The sequence below is a fragment of the Cetorhinus maximus genome, chromosome 18 (genome assembly GCF_964194155.1).
Source record: "Cetorhinus maximus chromosome 18, sCetMax3.hap1.1, whole genome shotgun sequence".
Classification (NCBI taxonomy): Eukaryota; Metazoa; Chordata; class Chondrichthyes; order Lamniformes; family Cetorhinidae; genus Cetorhinus; species Cetorhinus maximus.
In genome coordinates this window covers 11602344-11616064 of record NC_135896.1, presented here as the reverse complement: position 1 = coordinate 11616064, position 13721 = coordinate 11602344, and the positions used below count along the sequence as shown (strand labels likewise).

Here is a 13721-nt window from a genome sequence, read left to right as displayed (position 1 = left end):
ACCAGTTGTGGTGCAACCCTGTGCATGGAGTCTGAAAGAACATTGAGATGAAAGAACCCAGACTGAAGATGAACTGCACCATGGGTTCAAATTGCAAAACATGACGGTCAATTTAGTCAAGACAAGGCCCTGCTAGAATTAGCAAGTTCTGCAAAATGAATTAAACTGTACAGGAGAACTGGCCTCAAACTGTGAGAAAGAGAGACTCTTTTGGTGCTCATTAGAGGTAGTAAAGATGGGGATTGGCAATAGTACAAAAGATAAAGTGGAGTCAGGCTGGTTCTATTCTTTAAAGCATGACTTTTAGGGGCCGAGGACATAAGGGAAAAGGCACAATGTAATTGAAAACCAATTAAATGGGCTAAAAAAGGTATTACCTTACCTTTTTTTTGCCATGGCCCTGTGCCATATATGAGAGAGTCCACAGTACCATCTTGACTGCTGTGGTTACAGCAATTTGGTCAGTTGCTCAGAAGACACGTATGGAGAATTCATCATCGGATTGACCACTGAGACAGGCTCCAGCTTGCAGGGAAGCTAAGCAACTGGTATTGAGTATGTACTATTGCTCAGTGGTTTAATAAAAAGTGTATCACATTTGGTGAAACTTCATCCAAGTTATTGTGCCAGTGACATCCAGAGTAGAGGCAAAAGAATCTTTAGACCAGATATCAGGTCTTACAGCCCATTGTGTCTATGCTGATTCTCCAGGTCTTCCCCTTCAGATTAAAATCCAATTCCCCCTTGGGTGCCTCAATTGAATCTGCCTCCACTACACTTTCAGGCTGTATATTCCAGATCCTAACCACTTGCTGCATGAAAAAGTTTCTTCTCATATCTCCATTGCTTCATTTGCCAATTACCTTAAATCTGTACCCTCTTGTTCTCCATCCTTCCATGAGTGGGAACAGTTTCTCCCTATCTGCTCTGTCCAGATCCCTCATGATTTTGAATACCTCAATCAGATCTCCTCTCAGCCTTCTTTTCTCTAAGGAAAAGAGTCCCAGTTTCTCCAACCTTCATAGCCGAGGTTCCTCAGACCTGGAACAATTCTCGTGAATTTTTTCTGCACTCTCCCTCTAATGCCTTCACATCTTTCCTGAAGTGTGGGCCTATAACTGGACACAATACTCTAGCTGAGGCCAGACCAGTATTATATACAAGTTTGCCAATCTCCTTGCTCTTAAACTCTACACCCCTATTAAAAAAAGCCTAGGATACTGTATGCTTATATTAACCGCACAACCTGTACAAAAGAATTTAGAGGTTAGAACCATTAGGAAAGGCTCAACAGGCCAGGGCTCTTTTAGTCAAGTTGCCTCCAACTCAGAAGGCTGAGAATTAAGTCCCGCTCCAGAACTACAGCACATAATCCAGGTAGAAACTTCAACAGTACTGAGGGAATGCTGCATTGTCACAGGTAATGTCTTTTGGATGAGACAATAAATTGATGCCCAATGCTTGTCCAAGTGGATGATAAATATTCCATGGTACTTTTCCAAGGAGTAGGGAGTTCTTGCAGCTATCAGGCCAACATTCACCCCTCAACCATCACCAAAAAAAAACCTGGTCACCCATCTTGTCGCTGTTTGCAGTACCCTAGCTGACACATTTACCTATAAACACAGTTGCTAGATTTTTTTTAAAAATTGAGGCAATTGGGGGATCTTGAGTATACAAAGCCCAAGTGTAGTCACTGCTTTTAGGCAAAGGCAACAGTTAACACAACTAGATAAATATCGGTTAACGTCTGCTAGCATTGCTCACAACACTGGCAAATCTCCAACCTTCTTCAAACAAGTAGCATGATTTATTTTACATTCATCTGAAGGGAGACAGGGTCTCAGTTTAACATGTAGTATGGTATTTGTCACAATGCATAACCTTCTCAGTGTTGCACTTAAATGCCAGGGTAGGTTACATCCTTAAGTCTCAAGTGAGACTTGAACCCACAACCTTCCTGCTCAGTAGGCCTCTTGCAAGACCTTTTTTTTTAAAGAACATGTTGGTATCTGACTCAAATATTTCACGATTCTTTTAATAAGCAAGCTGCCCACAATTATTCTAGGCTTTACTAAGGGTCACAAGGACAAATAACAGAAAAGAAAGAGAAACACTGATGAGAGCAAGAAACAAAATAAATATAGGAGGGCAATTCAAGTTATACAATGTCTCGCTGTGACACTTGGCGATTTCATACAAATTTTCAATAGAAATATTGCAGCACCAAAATAAAATTCCACTTATACTATCATCTATACACCTATATATGGAAAGAGGGATCTCAAAGATTCACTTTGGCATTTTAATTTGATGTTTTCTTAATGTTTCAACTATTTACCTGGATACAATATTTTTTAAGTTTGGTCTTCATATCGCTATTTATTCCCGTGGTCTAAATTATGAAGAATATTTAAGAAGGCCAACAAAGCTGCAATCGAATTCAGGTCCTGAGGACTGGCTACATATATGTTTACAATCTTCTTTGGTTATGTTAAATCCACTGGATTTAGAGTCTTGACAAAAAAACAATTGAAATCGCTGAATGTGATCTCTACAATTGTAATGATCACAGAATATTTAACAGAAATTGATACAAGTCACTGAAATTCAGAGGGCCAAATTAGCTCCTGTTTTAAGCAGAGTTAGTGGCAGCAGAAAGACTGATGCCATTATTCTCGATGTGCCAAGAAACGGCCTAGAAATGATCAGCAATAAATTCTCTGGGTTGTTTTTACATTGATAAATATACAATTAAGAATGTCTCAAATGACTTAAATGAAGGTGTTTATTTTAATGTGGATTTCTGAAGGAACCAATCTCAAGCACACATTGTTTTATCAGTGTCAACAATTGTACTTAGAAGAGCCAATATGATGAAACAACTTACTTTCCAATAACCAGACCCAAATAATATGCTGTTGGTTTTATATGATACTTTTGGTAGAACAAGTTACAGGCATGAGTCTTGTTGCTGAGTTTCAAGGTGAGCAACTGGCGCAGCAGTGTAGTGGAGTTCTCTGATCAATACATGCCGTATACTTTGTCTTCGCTTTCAGTATGGACAGATTGTAGAACTTGCTGTCTAACTAAGTAGATAAACTTCCATATCTGCGGGGAAGGCAAAAGTCAAGAGCGTGGAGAAGACAATGTCAAGTAAAGTGGGGCTCGGACACAACCCTGTTTCACTCAATTCTTCACCCCGAAACTGTCAAAGTGGTGCCATAAAACTGGACAGTACAATATATGTTATGAAAGGAGCAGATGAGATGGAGGAGCCTTGGCAGACAGTCAATTCTCCCCAAAATGTTGGAAAGTCCTGCCCTGTTGACAGTGTTGAAAGCTTCAGCGAGATCTGTGAAAGGTAGAGATATATCCTGTTCCCTACACTTCTCATGTAGCTGACGTGCAGATAAGATCATGTCCACTGTAGATCTACCAGTATGGAAACCTCATGCGCTTCTGGATACACTCCATCTGTGAGCATGAACCTAGCAAAGGCCTTCTCATTAATGCCAAGAGGGGACACACACCCCTCACTATAAGCCTGAAGAAAATCACAGTTATGGGACAGGGTGTCACAACCTCACCCCTGATCACACTAAATATCCCCCACGCCCCGACGAGAAGCAGTTAGCAAATTCTGTTACCTTGGATCCACATTGACAGACAATGTCCCTTAATGCAGGACTCAATACACACATACCACTTTAGTTGACTTATGAAATGAACATGGAATATCAAGCTGACTCTTTGGACCAAGCTGATGATTTATGAGGCCTGTGTTCTTAGCACTTTGTTGTATGGCTCTGAAGCATGGACAACTTAGTTATCAAGAAAGGAAAGCTCAACAAAGTTCATCTTCGCTGTTTGCTGCACATTCTGGACATCTCTTGGAAGGACAGAAATCACAAGTGTGGCAGTCTCCTCAAAGGCAAAGCTCCCAACTATGTTGGCATTCATCAAGCAGAAGTGACTTCGCCAGCCCTGGCACTTTTGTAGGTTGAAAGATGGCCACATACCGCAAAGATTTTCTGTACAGCAGGGTAGCTGGAACCAGAAGATCGGTAGGATGTCCAAAGCTCTGTTTCAAGGATGTTTGCATGATATGAAGGCCCTAAACATTGATTTTAGCACCTAGGAGACAAGCCAGCGTCAGGGAAAATTGGCAACATCACTGCAGGCAGGCACGCACCTACACAACAGTCAGTGGCTACAGCACCTTGGCAAGTACCAGCATCAAAAATAATCCACACCACCACCTGATAACCACTTCATATGTGACAACTGTGGCAGAATCTGCCTCATGAATTGGTCTCTTCAGCCATCAGCAAAAGCGCACCATGTGAAGCTACTCCAACCCCAACAGATTTGACTGACAGTCCACCAAATTACACATATGAAAGAGTAATATCTGGTAGCAATTGCAGGTGATGAGATTTAAGATGACTAACATTTGCCACTGACTGAACATCCATAAGGAAACCACCATTAAGATCTAAACCAGTTTTCCAGGAATAGGCAATCTAGGATTAGAATTTACTAGTCAAGAATTCTGTACAAAATGATGAAATCTTGCTGAGTGAGGAATGAAACTTCTCACTGTTGAGTCTGACTGAGGCAGAATGCCTTTATTCCTGGGTGATATGCAATGGAAGTCACTGCTTCACAAATTATTGATCCATTTTCTAATGGAGACCTCAGATAAATCTACGAGATCATTGGTGATTGGAGGTGAGCTGTAATAATGGACTTTTTAATGTACCCATTATATTCTAGTAATTACCATGCTTGCCCCTTGAGAGTCATTCATCTTTTGACAGTTAGGAACGTGTACAATGGAAAATATCCATTGTGTCTTAGTATTTACAGAGTAATTTCTGAACATGTATTCCAGCACCAAGCTTAAAGATAAGGCCATAAGACGTAGGAGCAGAAGTAGGCCATTCGGCCCATCGAGCCTGCTCCGCCATTCAATGAGATCATGGCTGATCTGATTATCCTCAACTCCACTTTCCTGCCTTTTCCCCATAACCCTTGATTCCCTTACTGATTCAAGGCTGAGATAGATTAACAACCTAGCTTCTACAGTCCTCTGTGGTAAAGAATTTTACAGATTCACCAGCCTAAGAAATTCCTCCTCATCTGTTTTAAATGGGCACCCCTTACTCAGATTATGCCCCCTGGTCCTAGACTCTCCCACAAGTGAAAACAACCTCTCAGCATCTACCCTGTCAAGCCCCCTAAGAATTTTATATGTTTCAATAAGGTTGCCTCTCATTCTTCTGAACTCCAATGAGTACAACCTACTCAACCTCCATACCTGGAATCAACCTAGTTAACCTTCGCTGGACTGCCTCCGACGTCAGTATATTTTTCCTTAGATATGGGAACCAAAACTGTTCACAGTATTCTAGGTGTGGTCTAACTAGTGCCTTGTATAGTTTTAGCAAGACATCCCTATTTTTATACTCCATTCCCTTTGAAATAAAGGCCTTCATTCCATTCGCCTTCCCTATTATCTGTTGAACTTGTGTGTTAGCTTTTTGGGGTTCATGCACAAGGACTCCCAAATCCGTGTGCGCTATAAGCCTTTCTCCATTTAAATAATATTCAGCTCCTCTATTCTTCCTGCCAAAGTGCATAAACTCACATTTTCCCACATTATATTTCATCTTCCACTTTTTTGCCCACTCATTTAACCTGCATATCAAGCATGATTTCCCCTTCATGAAGCCATGCTGGCTCTGTCCAATTAGATTATGCATTTTTAAATGCTCTGCTATTACATCCTTTATAATAGACTCTAACATTTTCCCAATGACAGATGTTAAGTTAACTGGCCTATAGTTACCTGTTTTTGTCTCCCTCCCTCCCTTTTTGAATAAGGATGTTACATTGGCAGTGTTCCAAGATCAGGATTCTTGGAAGATTACTACCAGTGCCTTCACTATCTCTGCAGCTACTTCCTTTAATATCCTAGGATGCAACCTATCAGGTCCAGGGGACTTATCGACCTTTAGCCCCATTAGTTTCCCTAGTGCTTTTCTCCAGTGATAGTTATTGCATTTATTTCCTCCCCCTCTTTTGCCCCTTGATTATTTAGTATTGGAATGCTGTTAGTATCTTCGACCGTGAAGACTGAAGCAAAATATTTATTCAGCTTCTCTATCATTTCCTGGTTCCCCATTATTTCTCCAGCTTCATTCTGTAAGGGGCCTATGTTCACTTTGGCGCCTCTCTTCTTTTTTATATTTAAAAGAAACTCTTACTGTCCATTTTTATATTATTTGCTAGTTTACCCTCAGTTTATTTTCTGCCTCTAGTTTTTTTGGTCATCTTTTGTTGATTTTTAAAACTTTCCCATTCCTCTGATTTACTGCTAATCTTTGCCACCATACTATCAAGTTAAAAGAAAATGCATACAATCCTTAACTTCCTTGGTTAACCATGGTTGGTTTATCCCCTTCTTTGAATCTCGGATACATCTTTGTTGTGAATCATGAACTACTTTCTTAAACATCTGCCATTGTTCATCAACCGTTTTTTCTGCTAAAATCCTATCCCAGTCCAGTCCAGCTAACTTTGCCTTCATTCCTTTGTGATTACCCTTATTTAAGTTTAGCACAGTTGTTTCCGACCCAAGTTTCTCACTCAAACTGAATGCTAAATTCTACCATATTAGGGTCACTGCTTCCTAGGGTATCGGTTACTCAGATCATTTATTAAATCTGCCTCATTACACATTACCAGATCCAAAATAGCCTGGTTAATTATTAATTTATGGTCATTATGTTTAGAATTCTTAACTGTACTTGTATTCCAATCTATGCTGGAAAATTCCCACACTTGTTATTTGATTCTTTAGATTAATTAGCAAAGCTGTCTCCATTTAGCTTGTTTTCAAGTAAGGTGAATAAAAGTGACATGTGCCTCTGCTCCATAAAGCTATATAGCAGTGCTGTGCTGTATTTGCAAATTTTAGCAATGAGTTTTTATTAATATGAGGACAAGTCACAGCATTATACTGAATTAAGGCAATTGTAAATCAAAACTGACACTGCCATGCTAGTCACCAAGCATAAAATGTGTTGACTAATTAAAAGCTGTTAAACCCTAATCCAGACAGACAGTTTTGCACACAATAACCCTTCTAGAAGTGGGTATAATAAATAAACTCCATATAGTTACTGCAAGAACAAATTGTTTCATCTTACAAACAAAACACTCTCCCAGGAAATTTTCATTGCCTTAAAAAGAATCTTTTACACAATATCTTAGTAGGTAATACAAAATTTGAATGATGTACAGGAATTAGCTGGGCCATTCCTAAACTGTTTCTGGGTGTGGCATTATAATCACACACTCAATACAATCACAGAACAAGTTCAGCAACCTGATATATAGATTGGATGCCAAGAGGCGCTGGATAACAATACACACAGAACTGTGACAAAGAGCTATATGCATAAAAACAAAGCGGAACTGTACACAGACCAAGAGTGCAATTACATGAAGAAACAAAATCAATTAATTGTTTACAAAAAAAACTTTTAAACTGGCTCATAACATTGCAGCAATTGTTTACAATTAGCAGGTATGAATCTTTGTCCCTCCAATTCTCCATTCCTGTTGCAATTTTAAATCTTTTATAAGCCTTTAGGTGTGTTGTGCAGCTGTTGTCACCAATCCCTCCCGAATTCTAGTCAAGGTTGGTAACACTGCATCGCATTCCCATTTTTAAATTCTTGTTTGTGTTTGAGCATTTTTTTTTGAAAGGGCTCCTGTTCCAGTTTTAGAATAAATTACACTACAAATTCTGACAAATGCAAAAATACCATTCTCAGACAGGGTAATCCTGAGTAAACATTAAAAAGAAACCTTGCAACTGAATTGTGAAGCATGCCTTCCTGGATTACGGTGTCAATATTGCATTTTCTACAGAGCACCTGTACAGTTAATGGACGTATCCAACAAGTGAGTCCTTAAAAGATAGAATATTTCAATTTGGGACTGAATTAGTTGATGTTAACACCACAGGAACTATTAGCGTCTGGAAATATCATGGAGCTCCGAAGACACCAGATCCCAAGGGGGACTCAGGTGACAAAAAGGCTGAAAATTGTCAAAGAAACCCAATAAGCTGGGCATAAAAGCTATTAAAAAAGGGAGTGATATTTTACTTTCTTTCCCATCACTAAGGCCTTGGCCTGGTCTTGCTTCATGCTCATTTTCTGCCTAGTTAGATCTTAGCAATTATAAAAATGGCAGAATTGACAATGGGAGAGACTTAGGGTACGAAACATCAAAATGTTAAGTTTAAATTAGATTTGTTAATAACATGAAACAATAACCTACAAAAAAGAACCCACCCACACAAGTACAATAATGTGACGTATTAACTTTATGGGAAGGAAATACAACAGGATCTTACAGCACAGGAAGATAATTCGGCCTGTTATACATGTGCCAGTTCCTGCAAGAGCTATCCAAATTGTCCCATTCCCTTGTTCTTGACTATCACTTGCAGGTTTTTGACATCACATTTAATTATACATTCAACAAACAGAAATGTTCACTGCGTGGTATCAGAGCCAACTAAGGTCATATCAGTAAATATCTGTAACAGTGGTCCAGCCAAGTGACAAAGTGTGTACCAATCTTAAAGAGACAGCAACAATTGCTGTATTTGTTAAAGAGGTTAAATGTGCACATTGAGGGCTCACAAATAAAAAATAATAAACACTTTCTCTAGTCAAATGGGAAACATTTGGAGACACGTGGTTTTACATATAGGAGCTTTCAGAGTTTTATCATCATTGCAGGACAAAGTAACTTACTTTTAAGCAATGCAACAGCACTATAAATTCTAATTTCAGGCAACATGCTGTTAATTCTGCTTCTACACAAGGGCTCCACTGAGCTCAGTACTGGATCCCTTACTACTTATGGTTATATATCATTGATTTACACTTAAATGTAGGGAGTATGATTAAGAAGTCTGCAGATAATATAAAAATTGGCCATGTTATTGATGGTGAGGAAGAAAGCTGTCGACTGTAGGAAGATTCCAATGGACTGGTCAGGTGGGTGGAAAAATGGCAAATGGAATTCAATCCAGAGAAGTGTGAGGTAATGTATTTGGGAAGGACAAAAAAGGCAAGGGGTACACAATAAATAGGAGGATCCTGAGAAGTGTAGAGGAGCAGTGGGATCTTTGGTGTATGTCTACAGAGCCCTGAAGTTAGCAGGGCAAGTGGATAAAGTTTGTTAAGATGACATGAGAGATACAGCTCTGAAGAAGAGCGATACGGACTTGAAACGTTAACTCTATCTCTCTCTCCCCACAGATGCTGCAGACTTGCGTTTTTCCAGCATTTTCTGTTTTTATTATATAAGGAATACTTTCCTTTATCAGCTGTGGCCGGGAGTATAAGAGCAGGCAGGCAATGCTAGAACTGTATAAAACACAAGTTAGACCGTAGCTGCATACAGTCTAGTGACCGCATTACAGGAAGAATGTGCTCACAATAAACAGCATATAGAGCCACAGAATGGTTACAGCACAGAAAGAGGGGTCACTTGACCTGTCATGCCGCTACCAGCTTTGCAAGAGCAACTCACCTAGCCCCATTCCCCCTCTTTTTTCCCTGTAACCATACAAACTTTTTCTCAAAATAATTATCCATTTCAGTTTTGAAGGTCTCAGTTGTATCTGCCTGCACCCACACAGTGTATTCCAGATCATAACCCCTTGTTGTGTAAAAGTTCTTCCTCATGTTGCCATTGGCAGAAGAAACAATCATCTTCGATAGGTGCCCTTTGGTTCTCAATTCTTCCACTAACAGGAACAGTTTTTCCCAATCCACTCGATCAAATCTCCTTTTCTCCAATCTATCCAAGTAATTGAAGTTCCTCATCCCAGATCCATTCTCTTGAATCCTTTCAACAGCCTCTCTAATGCCTTTGTTGACAGGAATGGACAATTTTAGTTATGAAGGAAAGATTAGATAGACTGGATTTGTTTTCTTTGAAAAGGAGATTTAACTGAGGTGTATAAAGATCATGGACACATATAGAACAATGGGATTGCTCTAGCAAAGAACTAGACAACAAACTAAATGCCGTCTTGTGATTCGGAGAGCTTCAACTGAGACAGTTAATATTTTAATGAACCAAATTATTCATAATGAGGACTCGAAACGTCAACTGTGCTCTTCTCCGCCGATGCTGCCAGACCTGCTGAGTTTTTCCAGGTATTTGTTTTTGTTTACTCATAATGGGTATCTCAAACAGTAGTTCGTTCTCAAAAGCCACAGCATTGCTTTCTTATAGACAAGTTTGTAGATCATTTAATATAAAACTTGTCCGAATTGCTTTAGCTGGTTCAGTCTTAGGTAGAATTTCACAGAAAAGTTGCACTTAAACAAAAGTGGCTACAATGGTAAATAACTGTGCAGCACAAGTGTTAACATAATCAAAGCCGAGCTATTACCTTCAAACTCTGCCTAATCCGCTACATATGTTTACACAGTCTAGGGTTCAAATTTGTATCTTTGGATCATTGGGTGGTTCGCAAAACATGCACACATCCCAGCTCCCCAGGGCACCCCTCTCTCCACAACATGCCCAACTCAGGGCAACTACCCCCCTCCCGCCTTCAATAGCCCCAAACACCTTCCTGTCAACACCTGTCCAGGACGGTCTGGCGCCCGCCTCCCCATCTCCCCTCCCCATCTCTTGTGCCTTACCTTCCCGTTCTGGACGAACGCCGGCTTCACGAAGCCGTTCTTCCTGGCCGACACCTTGCCCTCCGAGTGCGCTTTCTCCATGAAACCGTTGACGGTACTGTAAATGTCCCCGTTGGGCGCCAGCTTGCTCTCCATGCCGCCCGCCTCTTCACCTGCCCGGTTGCCTCAAACCCCACCTCTGCCCCCGATCACTCCACCCGACAGGGTCCGCTCTGCCTTTGCCCCTACTCGGTCCGCTTTGCCGTTGCCCCTACTCGGTCCGCTCTACCCTTGCCCCTACTCGGTCCGCTCTGCCCTTGCCCCTACTCGGTCCGCTCTCCCCTCGATCGCTATCTTTCCCGCCCTCCTGCCGTTAACACTTCTCGTCGCCTTTTCCGCTTTCCCCCGCCCCCCCCCAGTCAAGCGGAATAAAATAGATGCTTTTTCCTCCCGTTGTCCCAACCAGGGGCCTTTGCCCGCGGAAATGCCCAAAACAGCTGGAAGGCTTGCAAGCGAACGAAGGAGTGACTGATCGACAAATACCGGAAAGACGTCATGTCCCAGCCTTGCACCAATAGCCAGCCGCGTTCTGGCGTCACGTGCACCTGCGGGGAATCGCTTCACGTTCCGTGACCCCGCCCTCCCGCCGCCGATGAACTCCAGTAACCTCTGGGTGGCCTAGGTTTTCAGTCATTGAATAGGAGCCAGATGGTCAATGCTGGACAAATACTTAAATCACCCTGGCCATTTTTCCACTGTTATTTCAGATGTAAAATCACATCAAATTTATCCTTCAAAAATTCATCCACAGAATGCCAGAGGGGAATTTCCCTAGTTTTTGCCATGTTTTTTGCACGTAGGAAACATTTTGTTCCGGATATTACAATATGCTGCCGTTCTTCCCAACCTTTCTTCCCATTCTCTTCAGTTTCCTGTTGCTTTCTGAGTGCCTCTCGAGAGTCTCTAATTTGTGTTTTTGTCTGAATCACTTCAACTTTTCTAACAACCCTGAAGTCATTGACAGTAAACCAAATTTACGTGGCCCCTAAAAGGAGCTCAACTAATAGAGAAAAAAATCCCAAATTAAAATATACATTCAACAAAAGAAAAGGACATTTATGAAGGATGAGAGGAGATCTAATTGAGGTATATAAGATGCTAAAGGGGATAGACAAAGTAGACGTGGAACCGATGTTTCCCCTTGCGGGGCATCCTAGAACGAGAGGCCATAGTTTTAGGCTAAAGGGTGGTAGATTTAAACCAGAGATGAGGAGGAATGACTTTTCTCAAAGGGTCGTGAATCTGTGGAATTCACCGCCTCAGAGTGCAGTGGATGCCGGGACGCTGAATAAATTTAAGGAGGAGCTAGGCAGATTTTTAATTAGTAACGGGTTGAAAGGTTATGGGGAGAGGGCGGGAAATTGGAGTTGAGGCCGAAATGAGATCAGCCATGATCGTATTGAATGGCAGGGATGATTTGGGATAGTGGGTTCTTTTAGTGTGGATATTGGAAACCCTCATGTGACAGACAGTTCAATGAGGCCTGTTGGTTCACGGTGTGACAAGTGTCTGGGGGGAGTTGAAAAGGGATCCATGTTATCTGTTTGGGGTGGCATCTGTCACTTGGTTTCAGAGTGCGGTGTGCCTGACCACAGGTCGCCTATTGGTTTACATGGACTGTGTACTTACTGTGAACATTAGAGTATAAGATAGCTTTTGTAACTTATGATATCCTTATGAATCTGTATATATCTGTAAAGGTGGGTGAAGGAGTATTGTAATATAGTTAATCTCTTTCTGCTTAATAAATATTTTATTCTTTTGTTCAAAATTCATCAGCTAACTTCTCTGACTCTGTTCAGTAGCCACCCTCCACTTTTCTAAACAAAAAATAAAAGTTAGGATCTATCAAGCCGGGTTCCACCCTGGGATCTGACATCCAGTAGTAACATCAGCTGGGACCATAACACTTGTGACTTCCCTCTTACTGACTGATGTCCTTTGACAGACCAATTCATACAACAAAAGCCTGAATTAAATTAGAATATTTGCAGGACTTGACTATTTCCTCCTGTAATTTTGCCAATTACTTTAGGGATTTCTTTTTCTATGGCTTTTTAGAAGTTTGGAAACCATCAGAAGTGTTCAGACTAACTCGAAAATGTCTATCTCTAAATGTTAGCAGGGTTCTTGTAAAATATTTGCATCAGCAAAACACTAGGTACATCCTGATAAGCGTATGACTAATTGTAAAAATTGGGTGGTATACATTCTTCCTTCACTCTGTAATCTAGGATTAGTTGTTAGTCCTTTTGCCTCATAGAATTGCTAAATCTCATTCCAGGATTTAATCTTGGCTAACTACTGCAAAACTATACATTATCAGAGGTTTCAAACAGGAAGCATTATAAATTAATCACAGGCATGGCTGAAATTTATTGCTCAGCACTAATTTGCTCTTGGGACTGCGGTGGTGAACCTCTTTCTTCAGTCTATGAGGTCAAGGTATGCCAACAATGCTGTTAAGGAATGGTAATATATGTCCAAGTCAGGATGAAGTGTGCCCTGGAATGGAACTTGAGGTATTCCAATGTCATAATGAGCACAGGTGAAGAACCTGGATGTCTGCCTAACTGAAACAGTTCCCAGATGGCCTCATTATGAATGCTTGGCTGATCTCCAAGAGTTACACATACATTAGCTCAGCAGGAGTTTTGGTTTTGACAACTGAATTGTTTACTTTGCCTGATTGACATCTATATGTTGTTATAATAAATTATTTTTCTGTGCTCCTCTTGTCAATGTCTGAATGTTTATTTGGACAAGAATAAGAAATGTGAATTGGTTAAAGCTTCTGTTATTGATACTATCATTGCCTGATTGACTCAGTGTCTGATTGACATTTTTATAGGGTTGTAGGAACAATAGTTTTTTTCAAATGTTTCTGAATGGGTGTTTATTTTAGCATTTTGACACTTGCTATTGTTACTA

The 13721-nt window shown here is 40.7% G+C and overlaps 1 protein-coding gene across 2 annotated transcripts in view; it reads right to left on the bottom strand.

Moving 5' to 3' along the window:
- The window catches only part of LOC144692928 (serine palmitoyltransferase 2-like), a 137642-nt gene extending 126740 nt beyond the window's left edge, over positions 1–10902 (bottom strand). For both annotated transcript variants that reach the window (XR_013579428.1, XM_078562082.1), the window contains exon 1: positions 10752–10902. Coding sequence is in view for 1 of the 2 variants with exons in the window: in XM_078562082.1 (XP_078418208.1) it covers positions 10752–10886 (135 nt within the window). In the remaining variant the exon portion in view is untranslated. The remainder of the gene's footprint in view (positions 1–10751) is intronic.
- Positions 10903–13721: the final 2819 nt, after the last annotated feature.